This window comes from Hyperolius riggenbachi, chromosome 10, assembly GCF_040937935.1.
Source record: "Hyperolius riggenbachi isolate aHypRig1 chromosome 10, aHypRig1.pri, whole genome shotgun sequence".
NCBI lineage: Eukaryota > Metazoa > Chordata > Amphibia > Anura > Hyperoliidae > Hyperolius > Hyperolius riggenbachi.
This window is the reverse complement of record NC_090655.1, coordinates 118,056,336-118,080,208: the sequence shown is the minus strand read 5'-3', so window position 1 is coordinate 118,080,208 and position 23,873 is coordinate 118,056,336. Positions and strand designations below refer to the sequence as shown.

Sequence of the window (23,873 nt, the reverse complement as noted above, 5' to 3'; positions counted from 1 at the left end):
AATTATCATATGATTGGTGCTACTTTATTCATTTGATATTATTTGGGGCCTTTGTGGCTAAGTTGATGGCTGGCCTTGTTTTTAAATGTTTTTAATTATGTGCAGTTGGCTCAATAAACTTTTTCACAGATTACTATTTTGTTGTCTTGCATCAAACTTTGTCTGCGATTGTTGAGAAAAAATAGGGTTATATAGGGGTTGTCTTTTCTTCCTTGTATAAGAAAATCATGTACTAGACCTAATCTATAATTTGAATGCAAATTGATGCACATGGATGCAGCTAGCCATAAGTATACTTACATGAGTTCTGTACAGCAGGAGACATTGGCAGCGCTTTCAGAGGCTGCACCCAAATTGACTACCTGCACATCTATATGTAAGTATACTTATGGTTAGCTCCATCCATGTGCATCCATTTGCATTAAAATTATAGATTAGGACTAGTACATGATTTGCATCTGATTTGCATTCAAGGCATGTATTTAGCCCTGTGGGGCTCTGCATGCCTCTGTTGGTCTACAATTCATTTGCAGCCTATGAGCGCTGTCATTTGTTTGATGTCTGTTTGAGAGAAATGTGTATACCATTTTATGACTAGCAGCACTAGGAAAAAATCGTGTTTTTATCGTTAGTCTAGCGGTAGGTCTTCCCCGAGAGGACCTGTCACCGCCGTGGGGAAGTCTAGTAGGGAATAATTTGTGCACATATTATTTATACTGAAGCTAATGTACTCCTTTGCTGTACCGGTTTTGAATGCATGTTATGCATTTTAGTCCACAATTGTGGAGCTCTGAGTCTGCACATCGATTGCGGATAGTCAATTCGGGTGCAGCCTCTTTTTGGAAGCGCTGCCAATGTCTCCTGCTCTACAGAAATAAAATAAAATGTTCTAAAACCCATATCAATTATGAAAAATAACTGAATGCAAATCAAAAAAACACAGTATTTCACTAGTAATTCAAAAGAAAATGTATTTTATTGCTTATTTACAATTGCACAACCTTATACCCCCTTTCACCAAAACAAGTCAAAGCTCTTAAGAAAATGGCATTTCAATTCAAATGTATGGCTAAATGGCCTAGTATCAATAAGGCATGTATTCCTAGCTGCACCGAAATCTTTGTGCTATTATCACACACATTCCATGCATGGTATAGTGGATGCAGATATATGATTTACATGTTTAAGAACATAAAATCCATTTAGTCTTTTTTTTTCCGGTTTATTAGTGTGAATTATGTAGCAATAAACTCCTCCGCAGCCTGAAAGGAGCATTGATATTAAAGCGATGTCAATGGTCACAGGCAATAAATGTGATTGCGTGCAGATTCCCTCATATTATTTAGCTAAGATGGGAGATTCTGTTGAAGGACAGATCTGATAGGAGCCTGGGGATTCCATTAACATTAATAGTAAGTGAAAAAAAGCAACAACAAGCAGAGGGCTAGTGTCTTTAGGTTTGTGAGACAGTACATTTTTATCCATGTCAAATGTATTCCCCTCCAAAAGCAGAAGAGACACATCTTGTTGCTCTGTCACTGCACTCAGACCTTAGGCAACTGGATAATTATAAAGTGGCCACACATCAGCAGAAATATCATCAGAGGATGGGAGAAAGCCTACAGTGTTCCACCGCAAGCCTTGAAGTTAACACTGTTCTCAGTGCACATGATCCATGCGATTGGGGAATTGCAATGACTTGGGCTTGCTCATAGAACGATCTCGCTGTCAGTGCGATGCGACTTGCCAGATCACAAACTTTTTGGTGCAATTGAGCTTTTCCTGTGTGCTTTGCAGTGGAAACACATCAAGCTCAGCTGCCTATACAACCTTTGTGAGGTCCAGGTATGAATACATCCAGGCAGGACTGACCACCACATTATCTGCTGAGCTGCATTTTCAGTACCAAGTACACTGCCATCATTATAAACACATGTGAAGTGCACACAAGTTCAGTAACCTCTGTAATTATATTCATATGAGCAGTTAGCATTAGCGTCTACTACCTAACGCGGTTTTAAGAGTGGATGTACGGCAAGAGTTTTTGTCAGTGACCCCAAAGTTAGGAAGAAGATTAGATTGTAGTAAGGAAATGCGTCCCAATTCCCATAATTATGCACTGTGAATGCTGCAAAAAGCTGCTTCCAAATGAACAGTTTGTAGTCCTACCATACAACATGCTTTGCAGCACAGATTCTCTACCCTGTCCTGAGAACCTGTGTGTTTTCTCCACATATGAAAATTCAGCTAATTGGTTTGATCAGTGATCTGATGAATGATGAACCCATCTTCTGCAGAGGAAATACACAAAACATGCACTGATAGTGATTCCTGAGGACAGTGTTGAGACATTTTGCAATAAAGAATGTGCAAGAACTCAATTACATAACAGCAAGCATAATTAATGTCAAATAGGCATCCTGGAGCCAGTGAAATATATATTAGTGTAGTGTATATGTACTGAAGATAATTCTTGTTTATCAGGTGGAATATACAATAACCCTACATCAGCATTGTAGTCCACTTCCTGTGTTTTCACAATCCCCTTTACTTCCTCCAGCTTCCACAGACCTGTGTGCACGCCTGGACTGATGGATAACAGTGAGGCTCCTCCCCTTTCCTCTCACGGTTTGGGGAAGGTGAGGTCCCAGGCAGTCTCCTGAGCACACTTCCACATAGCTCTCACAAGGCGATGGAATCCCATGTCTTTTGGCTTCTCCAGGCCTCTCATCAGACGCTGCTTCATGATCGCAATGAACTCCTTATTACTCAGCTCTCCGTTACCTGTCACAGAATATTACAGAGAGATCATTTCATGTTAAACAAAGCCAGACGACAACCTCCTGCCAGCTCATCTTTCATTATGTGCTCACTACCTCTGAGATTTACAGTTCACAGGGAAATCACCAAGCTTGACAATATTCAGCACTTATGTTTAAGCAAAACTGAACTTCAAGCTAGTAAAATTAAAAAAAAGTTATGCGTTGAATCACTTATGAATCTTAAATTCAGCTAATCAGAGTACCATATTCTGGCTCTACATCATCCTCATATGGTTTCACAAGGGGAGAGAGAGTTGCCCTGTGAGCCAGTAAGGCATGGCTGCAGAGCACACTGCAGACAGTCAGTGGAATATTACAGTAGAGTAGAATAGAATGACAACCTTATTAAGGCTAGTTCAGATGGGTGTCTGAACCAGCAGTGCGGTGTCTCACTTAAAGAGAATCTGTACTGTAAAATTCTTACAATAAAAAGCATACCATTCTATTCATTATGTTCTCCTGGGCCCATCTGTGCTGTTTCTGCCACTCCCTGCTGCAATCCTGGCTTGTAATTGCCATTTTTATGCATTGTTTACAAACAAAATACATAGCAAGTGATAGGCTGAGAGTAGCTCAGTGTGTGAGTCATCCAGAGTGTGCAGGGGACCTGGAGAGGGTGTGTATAGCTTCTATCCAATCACAAGCAGCACAGCACATTCCAGCCTGACTGCCTGAGCCCGACAGACAGGCCACATTGCATACATTTTTACGCATTTCCGCTGCTGCAGGAACATTAACACATAAATTTTTACGCGTTGAACCACTAACGCGTAAAAATGTATGTGTTAATGTTCCTGCACCAGCGGAAATGCGTAAAAATGTACGCAATGCGGCCCGCCGACCCCGAGGTGGGCAAAAACTAAACGAGCTGACAGAGGGGGACCAGAGCAGCAGTGAGTGACTATGAGGGCACAGGATGGCTGCATGGGGCTAGTAGAAGCCCCAGGTAAGTGAAACACTTTTACACTTTTTCTTTTTTTTTTGCCTGATAACTCCTTTAACCATTTACGGACAAGCATACGTATTACAACGTCATGCTTTAGCCTATTAACGGCAACATGACGTTTTAATACGTCGCGTGATCCCGCCGCCGCTCCGCACGTGTGCGCGCCGCTACCGGCGCCGTTTCCATCGGGATCCCGTGTTTAGTGATTGGGGAAGAGGACCGAGGGGTCCTCTACCCAATCGCAATGCCTGGAGTGAATGGACGTGACCGCGAACAGCGGCCACCTCCATTCACAAAACAGGAAACTTGTTACAGTTAAAGTGAAAAAAAAAAATAAAAAAAAATTTGAACACTTCCTATAACCGGAGTGTTCACTAGCGCCATCTTGTGGCCAAAAAGTATATTACACACACAAACACATACATATACAGGTACATACACATTATTAATAAAATTACACTTCCAACCCCCCCCCCCCCCCCAAAAAAAACACTTAAAAAAAACAAGCTTAAAATAAATCAATAAATAGTTGCCTTAGGGACTCAGCTTTTTTAATCTATATTTTATTAGGGAAAATTAATTTTAATTTATTACATAGGGGCTTGTAATTATGGCCAGAACAAAAAAAAACAGAAAAATAACACCTATATTTCAAAATAATATATTGTCGCCGTACATTGTGATAGGGATATAATTTAAACTGTTTAATAATCGGGACAACTGGGTAAATAAAATGTGTTGGTTTTATCCAAAGGAGAATGTTTAATTTTAAACTATAATGGCTGAAAACTGAGAAGAAATTATTTTTTTCCCATTATTTTTGTATTTTTCCCATTAAAACGCATTTAGAATAAAAAAAATTCTTAGCAAAATGTACTACCCACAGAACGCCTAATTGGTGGCGAAAAAATGAGGTATAGATCATTTTCTTGTGATAAATAGTAATAAAGTTATTAAGGAATAAAAGGGAGGAGCACTGACAGGTGAAAATTGCTCTGGTCCGTTAGGGTAAAAACCCTTGGGGGTGAACTGGTTAAAGAGACTCTGTAACAAAATTTTGAGCCTTATTTCTTCTATGAGCTACTTTGATCTCCAAGGCCCCCTGCACAAGGTGCAGAGCCAACTTGAAGCAAGAAAAAGTTGTCCTTATCTGTTGACATGATTCTCACTCTTTAAGTCAGACATACAGTATAAGTGTACAGGTTAGTTTTGACCACCCAATTTATGTTAAAACTTGCTCATCTAGCACAAATCATTGACTACATTTACTGAGAAACACTGAATTTGCAATGGCACCCCTTTAACTATCACCAGTACCTAGATCCCGGTGAGTGCTGTAAGCAACAGTTTAACACAGAAAGAAGACAGAGTGCCCAATTCCGATTTAACCACTGAAATAAATACATACACAAAAGCTGGCCTACATTGTACATTATTACTACAAAAGTGGGATTTTTTTTAAATTTTAGAACTGAAAGATTAATTTCCTTGGATGCAAATTAGGCATTCATTGTATAGATTTTTTTATCCCCAAAATCATCATCCTTCGACAGTCTCTGTAATTTTTGTGTCTCACTTGACTGTTCCCACAATTAACGCTTAGGGACTTAACAAAAAATCCATACAACTCAATATCTCAAGGGCAAATATATCCAGCGCACCATGTGTCCTACATACCAAAAAGAAGAGAAAGGAAAGGGAAAAACACTGTTTCAAATGGACACCTTTCTGTGTTCTAGAAGACAATTGGTTGCTTCAATTCAAATATAATGAAGAGAGAAATACTATGTGCCCTATTCACCTGCAAATATCGCTAGCGGTAAAAGTGAAATACATGCTGCCACGTAGTTATATGATACAACTGGTGAACACTGCCCTCAAACTTGCTTGTGGGAAAAGGACGTTTTCCTTTTATCTCACGCTTTTCACTCTACCCAGATGCTAAAGCATATTACTAAATTCAAGATGTTGCTTTTTTAAATTCTAATACATAAAAAATGTCCTGCTACCTAAACACTGGCATGTTGGAGCTCATATAAAATAGGAGATACTGAACTTAATGACGCATCAGTTCTCCTTGGGTCGGTCAGATGGACTCTCAGCCACGGTCATACCAACAATATGTATAAGTAGTATCACAGATATCTCCACTGAAATAGCTAGAGTCTAAGACCAGAATTATATAATAAATATTTTATATCAAAATGTATTCTTGTAGTTATTTACAAAGAATATACAAAAATTACATTAACAGGGTTATAATCAGCATTCAAATAAAAGCGTCTAACAACATGGTTTAAAAGCATTGGTCATCTTAGTACATAAACTTAACATCATACTTCTCCATCTCTTGTTAAGTGGTGCCATTAAGATATAGGATGTTTCTACTGTATGTGTCCTACTACTGAGAATTCTGAGCCCATATTTACAGTGGCTTGCAAAAGTATTTGGCCCCCTTCAAATTTTCCACATTTTTTCACATTACTGACACAAACATGAATCAATTTTATTGGAATTTCACATGAAAGACCAATACAAAGTGCTGTACACGTGAGAAGTGGAATGTTCAAGGCTTTGGAAATCTTTTTGTAGCTTAAGCCTGCTTTAAATTTCTCAATAACTTTATCCCTGACCTGTCTGGTGTGTTCTTTGGACTTCATGGTGTTGTTGCTCCCAATATTCTCTTAGACAACCTCTGAGGCTGTCACAGAGCAGCTGTATTTGTACTGACATTAGATTACACACAGGTGCATTCTATTTAGTCATTAGCACTCATCAGACAATGTCTATGGGGAACTGACTGCACTCAGACCAAAAGGGGCTGAATAATTATGCACACACCACTTTGCAGTTATTTATTTGTAAAAAATGTTTGGAATCATGTATGATTTTCGTTCCACTTCTCACGTGTATACCACTTTGTATTGGTCTTTCACGTGGAATACCAATAAAATTGATTCAGGTTTGTGGCAGTAATATGACAAAATATGGAAAACTTCAAGGGGGCCGAATACTTTTGCAAGCCACTGTATACGCCGACACATACACAGGAAAAAAAGCGTATTTTTCTCAGATATTTTTTTTAAAGTTTTCTTGGTACAAGGGAAATCGCGTGAATCTCGGTATCCAAATTGGAAAGACACGTGTTGGCACACGTGAAGACAAGCTTTGGCCTTGAATTTGAGCCAACATTGAAAATGCCGAACTACAAGGTATACTGATTCTGAAAGTTACTTTAGTTCCAGAAAACTGTCTTAAGTACCGTAGGCCAACTGTTATACCAGTTCACACCATGGAGACAAATTGCCATTTACGGTCACAACCACACCAGATATATACTTTTTCTGAAGGTGCCCATAAATTAGAACGAATATGGGCAGATTCGACCAAGAGACAAATTTATCTCCAATCGAATCTGATTAGAGATAAATTTGTCTCTAATCGAATCTGCCCATACACTACAGGCCGATTTCCGTCTGATTTCAGCATGAAATCATCAGGGAAAGCGGCTGAGCCGCCGCGTCCGCCCCGCCGCTGCCCCCAAATATGTATAAATGTATGTTGTGTAGTTCATTTATACATTACCTGTCCTGTAGCAGCTCGCCGGGTAAGCCGCATACACACTAGCGGCGCATCGTGTCTGACGTCAGACGGTATGGGCCTTCATGACGTCAGACATAGTGCGGCCTGCGTGTATGCGGAACCCGGAGATGTACGGAAACAGCGTGGAGGCTGACACCGGACATACAATGTATAAATGCACTACACTACATACATTTACACATTGCGGCGACAGCGGCGGGGGTTTCATCGGGTCGTCGCTCGTTTGCAATTCGGCAGCCATACCGCTGCACACCCGACCAACCAACCTTGGCCCGACATTTTCCAACATGCACGATCGACTGTGCAGCCAATTTCTGTCCCGAAATTTGTCACTTTGTCGGTCGGGCATGCACTTGGCAACACCAATTTTCATCCAATTCGATTATAATAATCGAATTGGATGGTCGATTGGTTGGTTGGTCGCCTAGTGTATGGCCCCCTTTACACCGTAATCCATGTCTGATGAGCTATCCCAGGCTTTACAATCCTCTGGGACCTTCTCGGAATCTTGACTTAAATCTGTAAGAAACCCCCAGGGACGATGCTTACCACGGGAGCGGAAGCCTGTGGGATCCAGAACTGCAGCGGCCCCCGACCATAAGCAAGGTAAATTTTTACCTACCGTGATCCTGCATAACGGTTTTTCTGATCAAGCTCAGGCAGAAATAGCCGAGCCTCATCGGAAAGCCTGCACAGGTCGTTGCTACTGCACCAGCGCTACAGCCGACAGCTTTGTCGACTTTAGTTTAGGGAGAGACAGCGTTGGATCCCTGAGGCTTAGGAGGATGGGGAAGCCTCATTAGGATCCAGAGGCTTTCCCCTCGCGAGGTAAGTATCCCTTACATAGTTTCTTTAAAGAAAACCTGTAACGACAAAGTTCTCCTGGGGGGTACTCACCTTGGTAGAGGGAAGCCTACGAATCCTATCAAGCCTTCCCCCGTCCTCCTGTGTCCCACGGCGGTCTCGCTCTGGCCCTCCAAACGGCGGGGATGTAAATATTTACCTTCCGGCTCCAGCGCAAGCGATCTCTGTCGGGCCTCTCTACTGCGCAGGCGCAAGTCTCCTGCGCCTGCATAGTAGAGCGGACCCGACTGAGATCGGCTATTTCCGCCTATCTCTGTGCTGAGAGTCGCAACAGCGCCATCGCTGGAGCCAGGGAAGGTAAATAAATGTAGCTTGTCAGGCTTGTCGAGCTTGGATTACCGGAGACTTCAGAGGAGCCAGCGCTGGATTGCCTGCAGCTACAGGGGAGGGGGAAGCCTCATTGGGCCCCTGAGGCTTCCCCCTACCAAGGCGAGTACCCCCCAGGGGAACTTTTTTTTGTTACAAGTTCTCTTTAAGACCTTCCCATCAACTGAATGAATAGAGAATTGACATAAGTATCTTTGAATTCCCCACCTGAGCTTACATGAGTCGATCAATGTTGATCAACGAGGACGCTTTCTGGCGAGGATTTTTATTCGTCATATTATTGGACAAATTGGAATCCCCGGTGGTATACTCAAAAAAACAAAAAACAAAACAAGGCTTTCCTGTCAGTGCAGAAGGCCACAAAACTGAAGTATTCTGACTGGTCAGTTCAGTCGAATAATAAAAAAAACTCATCAGAAATTTAAAGATGATTTTGCTAAGAGCCTCTATGCATTCGGTAATGCAGTAATGTGCAATGAGAGGGAGCCCTAGCAAAAGCATGTTTGAATTTGCCACCAGTGGTTCACTGATCTGATCAAACTCATATTAGCATGGTTTTTCTCCTACCTCTCAAATCGCTCATTCAAGATCTCCTTCAATGGTTCCACCTCAACCTCCTACCCACTTTCAGTTGGGGTCCCCCAAGGCTCTGTTCTCCATTTACTCCGCCTCCATCGGAAAACTCATCTCCTCTCTGGGTTTCAGCTATCACCTATATGCAGATGACACCCAAATTTACCTCCATACCACTGACCTCTCCACCACCACCATGGAGAAGGTATCCTCTGGTCTCTCAGCTATTTCATCGTGGATGTCTGCCAGGTTCCTAAAATTAAACCTGGATAAGACTGAACTCCTAATGTTCCCGCCCCGTCCTGCTTCACCCCCCACTGACCTCTATGTCACTGTCAATGGCACAATCATTCATCCAACCACACAAGCCCGCTGCCTGGGAGTCACCCTGGACTCAGCCCTCTCCTTCACCTCTCACATCCAAACCGTAGCTAGAGCCTGCTATTTCCACTTACGCAACATTTCCAAGATCCGGCCTTTCCTGACCCCAGACACTACCAAACTCCTTGTCCATGCCCTCATCATCTCCCGCCTGGACTACTGCAACTCCCTCTTGTCAGGCCTTCCTCAAAACCGCATCGCCCCCCTAAAATCCATCATGAACGCAGCAGCCAGACTCATCTACTCCTCCCACCGCTCTGTCTCCACAACTCCCCTACGCAAATCCCTTCATTGGCTTCCAATTCACTTCAGAATCAGCTTCAAGATCCTATGTTTGGCATACAAATCCATACACAAGTCCTGCCCAACCTACATCTCTGACCTGGTCAGCAGATATACACCTGGCCGCCCACTTCGCTCCTCCAACGACCTCCTCTTAACCACCCCACGCATCTCGCACTCCCATGCCAGACTGCAGGACTTCACTAGAGCTGCCCCTATCCTGTGGAACTCTCTCCCACTGTACATCAGGCTCGCTCCTACCTTCAACACCTTCAAAAAAGCACTCAAAACTAACTTCTTCAAGGAGGCCTACATCAACTCAACACTACCCTAATCCTTTCTGCCAATAACTTCTTGATGCACCCCCTCCTTTTGTGTCACCAGCCCCTCCTTCTAGATTGTAAGCCTTTGGCAGGGCCCTCTCCCCTTGTGTATCATACTTGACTGTGTGCACTTTACCCAGTATTTGGAACTTGTAATTTTTACAACTACCATACCAGTTTATGATCTGTCATTGTACTATTATCTGCATTGTGTTGTGTATCTTATTGCTATTACCTGTATTGTTGTTTCTATGGTCTGTTACCTGTATTTTTCTGTCAAACCTGTTATCATTGTCTGTAATCCTATTTATTGTACAGCGCTGCGTAATATGTTGGCGCTATATAAATCTAATTAATAATAATAATAGTCTGTATCTGTGGAGCAACTGGTAGCCATGGAGGGAGATTTAAAAAAGGCTATAAGAGGGTAGGGGGGAGACAGAGAGCGCTCCGATGGTGCATTAACCAAGTATTACTTTGCACACTTTAAAATAATTAGACTTACAATGTCTTAGTAGCTGTATGGCGTTTCTCGCTCGAATCGTCCGGGGATTGTTCTCAGCCTAATCCAGCCTGGCCAGGGCTGGCGGTGTAGATGGTAACACTAGGGAACGACCGTCCGGGGAGAGCAGCGCCTAGCTTCTGCCACCTTACGTCACTACCGGTTTCGGCGAAAAACCACGCCTTCCTCAGGTGACGTCTGCAGCAGGCGGCTGGGTCTATATAGACGCGCCCTCATGGCAACTGTTGCCAGTGGGCGGCAATTAAAATTCAACCAACTTTATTATAACATTTTAAAAAACATTTTTACGTGAACCATTACTAACTTAGAAACTGACAGCTCCTCGATATCAAAGGAACAACATCCAAATATAAACTTCTTATAGCTTCGATGGCACTCTGCATCCCTGCCAACTATCACAGGACTATACATATATATGTATACACATACATATCTTTAGGGTACTTCTTATCACTATGCACATTCATCGCTATCTCGTCGCCACAGCAATGTCTTTTCAGACCTTACTGAGGGCTAGAAAAAAGGGGGAACTCATAAAAATATAAAAACTATATATATAAAAAAATTGTGTAAAAAAATATATATATATGTAGAAACATGTATTTGTGCAAGGTTCAAGGTGATCACACAGGTCACTCACGTGCTTTCTATTCCTTGTTTTACACTGATTTGCAGATACAGGGAGAGGTTTTTAACCCTTTTTTGGCAAGAGAACCCCCACCTGATGCATCTAGGTATATTAAAATATTTCTGCTAAATAAAAGACTTAGAAAGTACATAAGAACAGGTCCTACATTAGGGCTCAGACATATTTAAACACTACCCTGGACCGTATAATAAATCCTAAATAATATTGTTAATCCCTGATTCTTCAATTCTCGGAAGGAAAGGTTAAGACCTTACTGCAGGTAATATTCTATATATTCAGCAATCACCTTCCAACCCAATCTACCTTCAACATTTAGCTGATCCCAACAGGACTGAACACTAAAAAACTTAACTCTAAAAAACTATCAACCAGCAGACAACACTTGCTACTGGTATATCGTACATGGATGGAAAAACATTGCGGATTATCATAAGCTATCAGATATATTCCACTATTAGTAATCGGTATACTAATGTATTTAGGTGATCACACATGGTACACGGCTATTGTATTGTGAATAAAGCACTAACTCCAGCATTCATATCAGACTCTACTGCGGTCAAAAATGGTCATATGTGCTCCATATATCAAACAAAAAACATATATTGCGGTCACCACCACATCTTGAATCATTCAAAACACATCACAGTTATCAATATTGGGACTCAAAAATTTCTACATCCATTAAATCATTTGAGGAACAACTTCTTGAGAAAAAACTCAAAAAATTCGAAAGAGACAAAACAGATTACTTGACAGGAAATATCTACAATTGGTCCTTAAATAAAGTGGACAACATCTCAGTATTGGATACCAAAAAAACCCCCAGTCAGCTACCAGAACAAATTATTCCAACAAATAGAAACAACAAAGAAGAAAATACTGACTGGTTCAGAGTCAATAGGAGACAAAGAAAAAGGGAATATAAGTTTGGAGGATACAGACAACAGCAGAACAATTTCACAAGGAAATCATATAGTGGTTACAGAAACCCACAAATGTATGAACACAATCCGAAACGGTCCTATGGGGAAACAAACGCCAAAAGGGAATATCATAGAGTAGGAGCCAGGCCTAAGGCACCCAATCGCCGTCCACCAAGCCCTTTCAGAGAAAGGAAAGTATCCACTTCAGGATTCAAATATAATTCAATAACCAAAAGGCCCCAATATAATGTAACTAAAAAACAAGAGGATCTATCAAGATACCAAAAATCCATCTCTGCAGATATGGAAAGAGTTTGGACAAATACGGTGAGGGATCTACAGCATGTGGGTACATCAGCCTCTAACACAAATAAAGGCCCTCCGGACAATTTAAGTATGGCAAAATGGGTAGAGAGCGATGGAGAAGCAACCAGAGATCCTGGTCAGGATCGTAACAATATTCCACAGCAGAATTTTTTAGGGTTGAAGAATACCCCAGTCGCAATGAAAAGAGGATTACAAAGAGAAGAAGACGAGGAACCAGGGGGGGCAGGAGAATCCAATTCCAAAAAAGGAAGGACACACAGCTCAGAGACGCAGGAGACGTCCCAACAACAATAAAAATTTATAATCTCTCGGAATATAATCTAACTGCAAGTGATCTATTACTATTACAAAAAGGTCTCAACTTTTCTCCCACCAATCAACCCAATTCATTTGAGTTATTTAAAGATCTACATCGATTTATAAGGTCTATCACTCTAAAAAGATTCTTTGCGATTAAGGAAAGGAAGTCAACAACTGTGGCCAGTGTGGAGACATTGGGTTCTGAGGTGGAATCTGTAAATGATCCAGACCCACACACATGGCAATTTCTCATTGAAATGGGCGATGAGGCCCTGGACGAGAATCTTGGTATAAATCACTACTACTTGGTATAAATCAGGAGCCAGTATGCCAGGTCTTAACCTTTCCTTCCGAGAATTGAAGAATCAGGGATTAACAATATTATTTAGGATTTATTATACGGTCCAGGGTAGTGTTTAAATATGTCTGAGCCCTAATGTAGGACCTGTTCTTATGTACTTTCTAAGTCTTTTATTTAGCAGAAATATTTTAATATACCTAGATGCATCAGGTGGGGGTTCTCTTGCCAAAAAAGGGTTAAAAACCTCTCCCTGTATCTGCAAATCAGTGTAAAACAAGGAATAGAAAGCACGTGAGTGACCTGTGTGATCACCTTGAACCTTGCACAAATACATGTTTCTACATATATATATATTTTTTTACACAATTTTTTTATATATATAGTTTTTATATTTTTATGAGTTCCCCCTTTTTTCTAGCCCTCAGTAAGGTCTGAAAAGACATTGCTGTGGCGACGAGATAGCGATGAATGTGCATAGTGATAAGAAGTACCCTAAAGATATGTATGTGTATACATATATATGTATAGTCCTGTGATAGTTGGCAGGGATGCAGAGTGCCATCGAAGCTATAAGAAGTTTATATTTGGATGTTGTTCCTTTGATATCGAGGAGCTGTCAGTTTCTAAGTTAGTAATGGTTCACGTAAAAATGTTTTTTAAAATGTTATAATAAAGTTGGTTGAATTTTAATTGCCGCCCACTGGCAACAGTTGCCATGAGGGCGCGTCTATATAGACCCAGCCGCCTGCTGCAGACGTCACCTGAGGAAGGCGTGGTTTTTCGCCGAAACCGGTAGTGACGTAAGGTGGCAGAAGCTAGGCGCTGCTCTCCCCGGACGGTCGTTCCCTAGTGTTACCATCTACACCGCCAGCCCTGGCCAGGCTGGATTAGGCTGAGAACAATCCCCGGACGATTCGAGCGAGAAACGCCATACAGCTACTAAGACATTGTAAGTCTAATTATTTTAAAGTGTGCAAAGTAATACTTGGTTAATGCACCATCGGAGCGCTCTCTGTCTCCCCCCTACCCTCTTGTATCTACAGTAACTGGCTCCATCCAGTACAAGAGAGCCGCACCGGGTGCATTAAAAAGGGCCATAACTGATCTGTTGAGCGCAAGTAATAACACTGTTTCTTGTTAAAAAAGGCTATGCCAGGGTTGATTTCAAGCAGTCCTGGGGTGAAGGGCACTGGTACGGATAACTGTGTTTGGGTTTTGATTTTTTTACATGCAACTATTTGCAGGCATAGCTGGCCTTTGAGCTGAGCAACTGGAGCGGTCGCTCAGAGCGCCGGCTCCCAAGGGAGCACCTATAACTGTCTAATTATACTGAGGGCACCTACACCTGACTTCCTATACTGGGGGCACCTATAGCTGGCTACCTATACTGAGGAAGGGTACCTACACCTGGCTACCTATACTGAAGGCACCAACACCAGGCTACCTATACTGGAGGCACCTACACCTGGCTACCTGTGGGGGGAAACCTACACATGAGATCCTATACTGGGGGCACCTATACCTGGCTAACTAACTATACTGAGTCTGAGGGCATTTTATGGGGGGGCGCACTGCGGCTATAACACGTGGTGAAAATTGTCAGTGCTGTGCTATCATTCCAAATTGGGGGGGGGGGTGCCTGTTTGCAGGAAAGGGGATAGGCTACTGCTAATAACAGCAATCATACGGGGGGCATTTTTTTTTTGGGGGGGGGGGTTATTAAAATATTTAAAACATTCTAAAGAAAAATAACTGAAAAATACTGACAGTAACTATGTTGCAAGAAATACACCTAAGCCTATCTAATTCTCTCCTCTAGTGGTCTTCATCCCTGGCACTAACTGAAGCACCAGGGGTTTAAATCTTGACATTTAGCACTTTGGTGACTCACATATACACCAAATATCCCTGAGTGCCAGAGTGCCAGCTAGTGACCAAATTAGACCCATGTGGTTGAAGACAAATTATCTTCTTTAACTTTAACAGTGTAGCAATACATACTGATGTACATATAATGTATATTTAGCATCCAGTGATAAGAAGTGTAAGGCTCAGTTCATATTGGTCTAAAAATACAGAAGGCTTAGCGGATTGTAACGGAACAGAAGAGAATGGATGTGAACGGATACAATGTTAACCAATGGATCTGTTCATCTTGGTCCGCTCTAACCGATCTGTTCAGGCGGTTACACCGCGCGGACCACAAGTTTTGGTCTGAAGCGATTTTTCCGGAGCGATGGATGCGCCACATTGACTGCATGCAAACGAAACAGAGGCTCACGGATGGAAAACGGATGCCTTTAAAAATACACGGATGAGTTTTCCATCCATGCCAGTGTGAACCGGGTGTTACTCCATTCTAAACATCCGCTACTGACAGTTTACCAAAAGCAGGTCTGTAGTTATATTATGCTGCAGAAAAACTGATAATAAAATCTGTGTTACTATACAGAAAGTCCCGCAGCAAAGTCTGAATGGCTTTTCTGCTTATATTACTTTTACAGAGAAGCTTTACAGGTAGCAAAAGTAAAGAAAAAGATAAAACAACTCGCAAGAGGCAGCTAAATCTATACTGCAATATAAGCCAATTGATTGGATGTAGAAAATGAGAAACTAGGAACCAAATGTCCTCTCATACAAGCATTTCCCGTCCTCTGTGTATGCATTTCTGGGCCCCATAGACTGCGGGTAGATTCAGTGGTAAAACTTTGTTTACAAGAATCCAATTTCAACAACTGGATCACTTCCAGACAGCTGCGTAAAATGAAAAGCAACATTCTCTTAAACTGCAGTGCTAGGTCTTCACAATAAGAAGGTAATACACTGTATAAATAAAAAGAAAAGGGTGACATCTTCATAGGCACAAAGCCTAATGCCTAAAGGAATAGAAATGCTGGATAATATGTTATAAGATTATTACATCATCAGATGTTATGAGTACTGTACACATAATTCATTAAATTTGGAAGTACATGTTCTTTAAGGGTGTTCGGGCCCATTGGGTTATGAAGCAGAGTCTTAAAAACAAAGCTGGCAGTTATTTCAGAGTTATCAGTTTGTTCATTGGATGGTATCTGATTATTGCTTCAATTTGTAGCTTGAGTAAGCGATGTTCATTTGAAAACATAATGTGGCGAGCTGACCTCACCACTGGGTTCACAGTTAAGGAGGCCATACACTGACCACTTTTTTTCCACTGGTCCAATTCAATAATTTGATCAAATCTGCTACAAATCGATGCCGCTAATGGTTCCTGATTGACCGATTTTCAATTTAGATTCATCAAATCGGTCTATCCCGCCAGACAGAGGCCATCGCTCAATCAGCAGTGGGTTGGGAGTGCAGCAGTAGTGGTATTTGATTTCAAGCAACACACAGTGTAGGCTGCAGAGCTTACAATCACCTGTCTGACGCACTCAATACTATATACTGTGAAAAGCTCTGTGGAAGATGAGAATACTCTCTAAATGCTAAATATTAATAGTAAATAATATATATGAGAGGGTCTCCTGGAGGTTGGTAGATTTGGACCCGTAATTGTGTCCAGCCAAGGTTAAGTGATGCAAGTCATATTACATGACTGAAAAAAATCTGCTACAATGTATGTCTTGTTCTTTAGGGCCGGTTCACACGGACGCTTGGCGGCGTCTACCGTCAAGCGTTCGGGACCCATCGGCTAAACTCTCCCATTCAAGTGAATAGGAGCGTTTAGCATTGCGCGGTTACCGTCGATTACATAAACGCGGCGTTCTGATCCCGATTTAACGCATCGTTTCGGCCGTCCCTAGAAGCCGCATGCAACGTCTAGGGACGGCTAGCCGGCGCGTCTTCATGTCCCCCTGCGGGGACGAGAAACGCCGATCGCGACGATCTCTGTACCGCCGCCACCGAACGGGACGTCACAGGACGACGCGACTTCCTGGCCGCCCCAACGCCGCCTGCCGTCCGTGTGAACCGGCCCTTATAGTGATGAAGAATGGCCCCGACACTAACTCCGTTTTCTGCAGGAGACATACAGCCACTGGGACTTGGGAGTTCTTTCTGCTTTTGGCTAATGATTTTGATAACCAGAGAAACGCAAGGGATCTACTCAGACTTTTCTTATGATTTACTTGATGCTAATCTCTTCTTCTGCAGAACTTGATTCATCATTTCTGTTGAAAAAGGGAGAGCGACCAAGGCATTCTGTTTCTGCTGATTAAAAGGATAAAGTCCTGCATTTTATGCAATGACTTTCAAATAGCCATTTGTAATCAGGTGCCAGGGTAGAGGATCTGGAGTAGCTGGAACAGTGTTCCTTCAGTCCATTATAAGATCTTTTCATTAATTACAGACAGGTATCAGAGACGAATCAAGAAAAAAAGGCTGAACATTTGGGCACTGCCATAGGCTGTAATGTGAATTATGGCTGTAGCGGCACCTAAAAAGTAATTTGGGCACCGGCAAAAGAGGGAGCCCAAATTACAAAAAATACGGTTCAAGTCAGCCGCCAGCAATACCTGGCAGCCGAATTGCATCTTCCCCTGACTCCATGGTGGCCTAGAGGAGGAATAGTGATTAACGCCGCCAGGAAATTTGCTATATCAGGGTGAGCTGTCGGCTTCACCCTGCGCCCAAATTTCCTTGCACCCCGTTTGCATGTACGCACTAGAGGTGCTTCAAGGAGGAAGGTATAATGTTGAACACTGTCTGGTCACTGTGACACACACACACACACACAAACATACAGTTTTCCAGTGGTTAAGTAGGACCAAAAAAGCTATGTTGGGGGGGGGCGATGATTTAATTTAGGCTACTTTCCCACCAAGACGTTGCGTTTTATGGGATGTTATGGTCACATAACGTGCCCCTAACGCAACGTATGGTGGTGTTGAAGTTGGACGTCAGATTGAGCTGCGTTATGCAGCTCTCAAAGCAGCCGCTCCAGGTTAGTGATAGGAAGTCCGGATCTTTTTAAGGATTCGGATCATTTGAATCGGATCATTGAAAAGATCCGGATCTTTGAACCTGAATCATTTGAATCATTTTACTAGGGAAGCAGACTGGGTGAAATGACTAGCAGGACAGGACTTTCCCTGCACTGTACATTCTTTATGTTCCTGTTTCTTCCAGACAGACATCCACTGTGAACCGAATCTTTCATTGTCATGATCCCGATGATTCGACTCACAAAAAAGATCCGGATCAAATGAACGATTCGTTCATGATCCGGACAACACTACAGTTCCACCACGAGTCACCACAGTGCAGTGAATATTAATTAGCCATATGGTTGGCCGCGGAGTACTGAGCATGTGCAGACAGTCTAACGCTGCTTAGCCCAGTAGAACGTACAGCATGCAGCACTTTGTTTAAACGTGCTGCGTTACTATGTAACGCAACGTGTGCACTGTGAACAGCACATTGATTTTACAGTGCTGTGAGTTAGGCTGCATTACTGGCAGCTGTAACGTGGGACTTTAACGTCCCACTGTGAAACCAGCCTTAAAAAAAAATTATGAGAAATTCTACAAACCCTAATTACACTGGAATGAGTTGTGTATCTCAACAAAATCCAAATGAATTAAATTAGAGATGAGGAGTTTAGACAGGCTTGTCTATGCAACGTCTGAGGGTGGTTGGGAAAACCATGCTTATCTGCAACACATGTTCTACTAATAAAGGGTGCTAGTGGTAGAACCACTGATGTCACAATTTTGTGTTTAGTATCCATGCTTTTATTGATGACTAAGATTTGGAACAAGATGTTATTATGCATCAAAAAATGTACTCTGGTTTATAGTTTAGTACATACATTATTATGGACTATGTGGTCTGGTAATGTGCAGAAGGCATACCTCACATACCTCACATCAGTAAGCTCCTGATTCCCTGGGTAACACTAGCCAGAGAATGGTGCAAAGGGTTAAGAGCTCTGAGGGAAAGGGGGAATTTACAATCTTGTATAGATTTTTTACAAAAAACCATCAAATAATCATTGCAGGGGGTGTTATTAATATAAAGTGTAATGGTATTGCGCCTAATTGTATTGTTTGTCAGCAGCAAGTTTGAAATCTTTGGGGTTCCCCTCCCCCAATAGAGAGTGGATACATATCAAGAGAACGATAGTCAAACTGCACTAGTTGTTGTCCTATTCCTGAATTATATTGTGACCACAAGAAGGCCACATAGTGAATACTGATGACTTTCATTCAATGATCAATCAACATATAAAGTGGATTGCAAAAGTATTCGGCCCCCTTGAAGTTTTCCACATTTTGTCACATTACTGCCACAAACATGAATCAATTTTATTGGAATTCCACATGAAAGACCAATACAAAGTGGTGTACACGTGAGAAGTGGTAATGAAAACCATACATGATTTCAAACATTTTTTACAAATCAATAACTGCAAAGTGGGGTGTGTGTAATTATTCAGCCCTCTTTGGTCTGAGTGCAGTCAGTTGCCCATAGACATTGCCTGATGAGTGCTAATGGCTAAATAGAGTGCACCTGTGTGTAATCTAATGTCAGTACAAATACAGCTGCTCTGTGACGACCTCAGAGGTTGTCTAAGAGAATATTGGGAGCAACAACACCATGAAGTCCAAAGAACACACCAGACAGGTCAGGGATAAAGTTATTGAGAAATGTAAAGTAGGCTTAGGCTACAAAAAGATTTACAAAGCCTTGAACATCCCACGGAGCACTGTTCAAGCGATCATTCAGAAATGGAAGGAGTATGGCACAACTGTAAACCTACCAAGACAAGGCCGTCCACCTAAACTCACAGGCCGAACAAGGAGAGCGCTGATCAGAAATGCAGCCAAGAGGCCCATGGTGACTCTGGATGAACTGCAGAGATCTACAGCTCAGGTGGGGGAATCTGTCCATAAGACAACTATTAGTCATGCACTGCACAAAATTGGCCTTTATGGAAGAGTGGCAAGAAGAAAGCCATTGTTAACAGAAAAGCATAAGAAGTCCCGTTTGCAGTTTGCCACAAGCCATGTGGGGGACACAGCAAACATGTGGAAGAAGGTGCTCTGGTCAGATGAGACCAAAACTGAACTTTTTGGCCAAAATGCAAAACGCTATGTGTGGCGGAAAATTAACACTGAACATCACTCTGAACACACCATCCCCACTGTCAAATATGGTGGTGGCAGTATCATGTTCTGGGGGTGCTTCTCTTCAGCAGGGACAGGGAAGCTGGTCAGAGTTGATGGGAAGATGGATGGACCCAAATACAGAGCAATCTTGGAAGAAAACCTCTTGGAGTCTGCAAAAGACTTGAGACTGGGGCGGAGGATTACCTTCCAGCAGGACAATGACCCTAAACATAAATCCAGGGCAACAATGTAATGGTTTAAAACAAAACATATCCATGTGTTAGCCCAGTCAAAGTCCAGATCTAAATCCAATCAAAAATCTGTGGCAAGATCTGAAAACTGCTGTTCACAAAAGCTGTCCATCTAATCTGACTGAACTGGAGCTGTTTTGCAAAGAAGAATGGGCAAGGATTTCAGTCTCTAGATGTGCAAAGCTGGTAGAGACATACCCTAAAAGACTGGCAGCTGTAATTGCAGCAAAAGGTGGTTCTACAAAGTATTGACTCAGGGGGGCTGAATAATTACGCCACCCCACTTTGCAGTTATTTATGTGTAAAAAATGTTTGGAATCATGTATGATTTTCGTTCCACTTCTCACGTGTACACCCCTTTGTATTGGTCTTTCACGTGGAATTCCAATAAAATTGATTCATGTTTGTTGCAGTAATGTGACAAAATGTGGAAAACTTCACGGGGGACGAATACTTTTGCAAGCCACTGTATGTTCGACACAAGGCTGCACAAATTAAAAATGGTCTCTTTTACTGTAGTTGATAATAGCTGTAAATGCAAATAATATGCATACAATTGGTAGGCATACAAAACTTTTAATCAATGATCAATAAACATATATATTCTACACAAGGCTGCACACGTTAAAATTATTTATCTTACTGCAGTTGATGATTGCTTCAATGGTCAATCAACAGATATATTCTACACCAGGCTGCACAAGTTAAAAATGGTCTATCAACTGCAGTTAGGCCCCACTCACACTAGAACGCTTTTCAGGCGATTTCAGCATCGCTGGAAATCGCTAGTGTTTTGAAAAGTGCGTGTGCAATATTAGTCTATGTGGCTGTTCTCATTTAAGTGTTTTGCCATATGCAGCGAGTAGCTGAAATGCAAAAAGCCTGCAGCATTTTTCTGGCGATTCTGGAGCAATCGCATTAGCATACAGTATATAGGACCGCTAATTGCGATCACTCCAAAAACACAAATTTGTCCAGTGATTAAAATCACCCATGAAAAACGCTAAAGCAAATCGCTAGCATTTAGCGATTTTAGGTGTGAATGGGGCCTAAGATAGACCATTTTTAACTTGTGCAGACTGGTGTAGAATATATCTGTTGATTGACCATTGAAAACAAGTTTTGTATGCATATCAATTGTATGCATATCATCTGCATTTACAGCAAACTGCAGTAAGATGGATCATTTTAACTTGAGCAGTCTTGTGTAGAATATATGTTTATTGATCGTTGAATAAAAGTTTTGTATGCATATCACTTGCACCTTGTGTGTGTGTTTGAATATCCTTCTCTTGATTGGTGTTATTAATAGGTTTTCCCCATTAATCCATGCTATAAATGCATGAGAGAAACAGCCTAACCTTCTGGTCAGCGGTGGTGATGCCAATGGTTGGACTTCCATTCAACGAATTGGCCGGTGGAATGCTGTGCATGCACATGGTGTTTTTTTACTTACTAAATGAGCATATGCCAGTTTTTATTATTCATACACTTGCTTTAGTGAATCACCCTCTCCATTTTTTCCCATCTCTAAACAGCCAATGAATTTTCATTTTTTTCCCCACAATCTTGTGTTACAACACTGTATTGCTTTCTATAAGATGAAAAACTCTAATAGAACTTCAGTTTAAACAGTAACAATGCAATAGCTTTTAGTGCATTCATCAGAAAAGTGTCATTTATAAAAGGTTCAGAAAGTTGCCAACATCTAATATGTCATTATGCAGATTAATGTCAGAGACCGGTCTCTACGTACTGTACATCATTTTCTGCTACTCAATTAAGGATTGTTCGAACTATGACAAGAGGTGCTTATTTGCAATGAACTACCAAAACAGTTTTAATTAGGAAAATTGTTGTGGTAAATAAGAGCACGGTTAAATTATAATTAGCGTCTTTGCACTGTAATTTAATCATGTGCTGTCAGCGAAATTGGAATCAGTTTCTTTGTTATTTTTAAACCAATTATGGTAAGTGTCTACAATTTTTCCAATAAAACTGGCATGCCGTTATTTTGGAAAAACCAAAACATTGCATTTATCCATAAAAGGTGGGAACAATATTAAAAAAAAAAAAAAAAAAACAAGAATTCAAATCTCACCATTTATCACATTTGTGAATTTCTTGTGCTATTTGATATCTTTAAATTACCTGTCCGTAGGGCTCATTCACACTACAGAGCGCATATACGAATGAGATTTCGTGCATGCGTTGCCATCGTGCGGCCATCGCACAGAATGTTGTTGTGGTGCACTAGGAGCGCAAACGTCGGCAACCAACCCTTCAGGAATTGTGTGCGTTGTACGATGTTCCCAGGAGCGTTACATCGTATTACATCGTAACGCATGGGAACACACACCTGTATTGTGAATGGTAACATGAAAGTCTGTGGACTTACATGTTGCCATGTAGATTGTACACTATGTGCGTTGCGTCAAAACTGACAGTGTGAATGAGCCCTAACATTTACAAAATGGTCCTTATTATTATGTACCTGTTGCCAGGAAGTGAACGCCACACAGTACAGCACGTAAAGTGTTTTATCTTGTCTAGCATATTTAGTCATATTAATAGTCATCTTAAAGGACTTCCGATGCAAGTATGGCTAAACAGATTTTACTCACCTGGGGCTTCTTCCAACCCCTAGCAGCAGTCTCAGTCCCTCGCCGCAGCTAGTCCTCCGCATTGTCCCGCTAAGATCGCCGCTGGCCGCAGACCCTTGCGTGTCCACATCATCTGGAGTGGAGTGGGGGGAGGGTGCAAGCACAGAAGAGCCAATCCGCCGGCGGGGTCGCGATCTTCACCGGTGGCCAGCGGGACAACACGGAGGACCGGAGCTGCGCCGAGGGACTGAGACTGCTACTAGAGGGCTGGAAGAAGCCCCAGGTGAGTAAAATCTGTAATCATACTCACATCGGAAGTCCTTTAATTAAACAGTATAAAGGGAACATTATGTAATAACATATGACTTTTCCCCTAATTCTTGATTCAATTTTTTTTTATCTGTGTTAAAGGATTTTTTTTCCCTTTTCTACTTTTTTATTTATTTATTTTTTTTATGCACAGCCCACAGCCCAAATGTCCCCACAGAATATTGATTAAATTCCTATTCAGGAGCTGACATGGCCATTCCAGAACCTTCCATTTTTTAGCTGATTTTTTGTTTATGCATTGTCAAATTGCAAGGTCCACTTTGAGTTGATCCTCAGTCTTGTGGAACGTGGCATCTAATTATCCTCAAGCATTATGTGATACAATGAAAAATTCATAGTGGGTTAAATACTATTCCCCTTACGAGCTGTAGCAACTCGAGGGAGATGTAATTAAGGGTCTGTCAACCGCAGGAGCCCTGAATTACCGTAACGCGGGGCGCGCAGCACA

The 23,873-nt window shown here is 41.8% G+C and overlaps 1 protein-coding gene across 1 annotated transcript in view; it reads right to left on the bottom strand.

The window, feature by feature from the left end:
* Nucleotides 1–957: 957 nt before the first annotated feature.
* Nucleotides 958–23,873, bottom strand: part of MICU1 (mitochondrial calcium uptake 1) — a 379,328-nt gene continuing 356,412 nt past the window's right edge. The window contains exon 12 of the mRNA XM_068257773.1: nucleotides 958–2,784. Coding sequence (XP_068113874.1) covers nucleotides 2,624–2,784 — 161 coding nt within the window. The 3' untranslated portion in view covers nucleotides 958–2,623. The remainder of the gene's footprint in view (nucleotides 2,785–23,873) is intronic.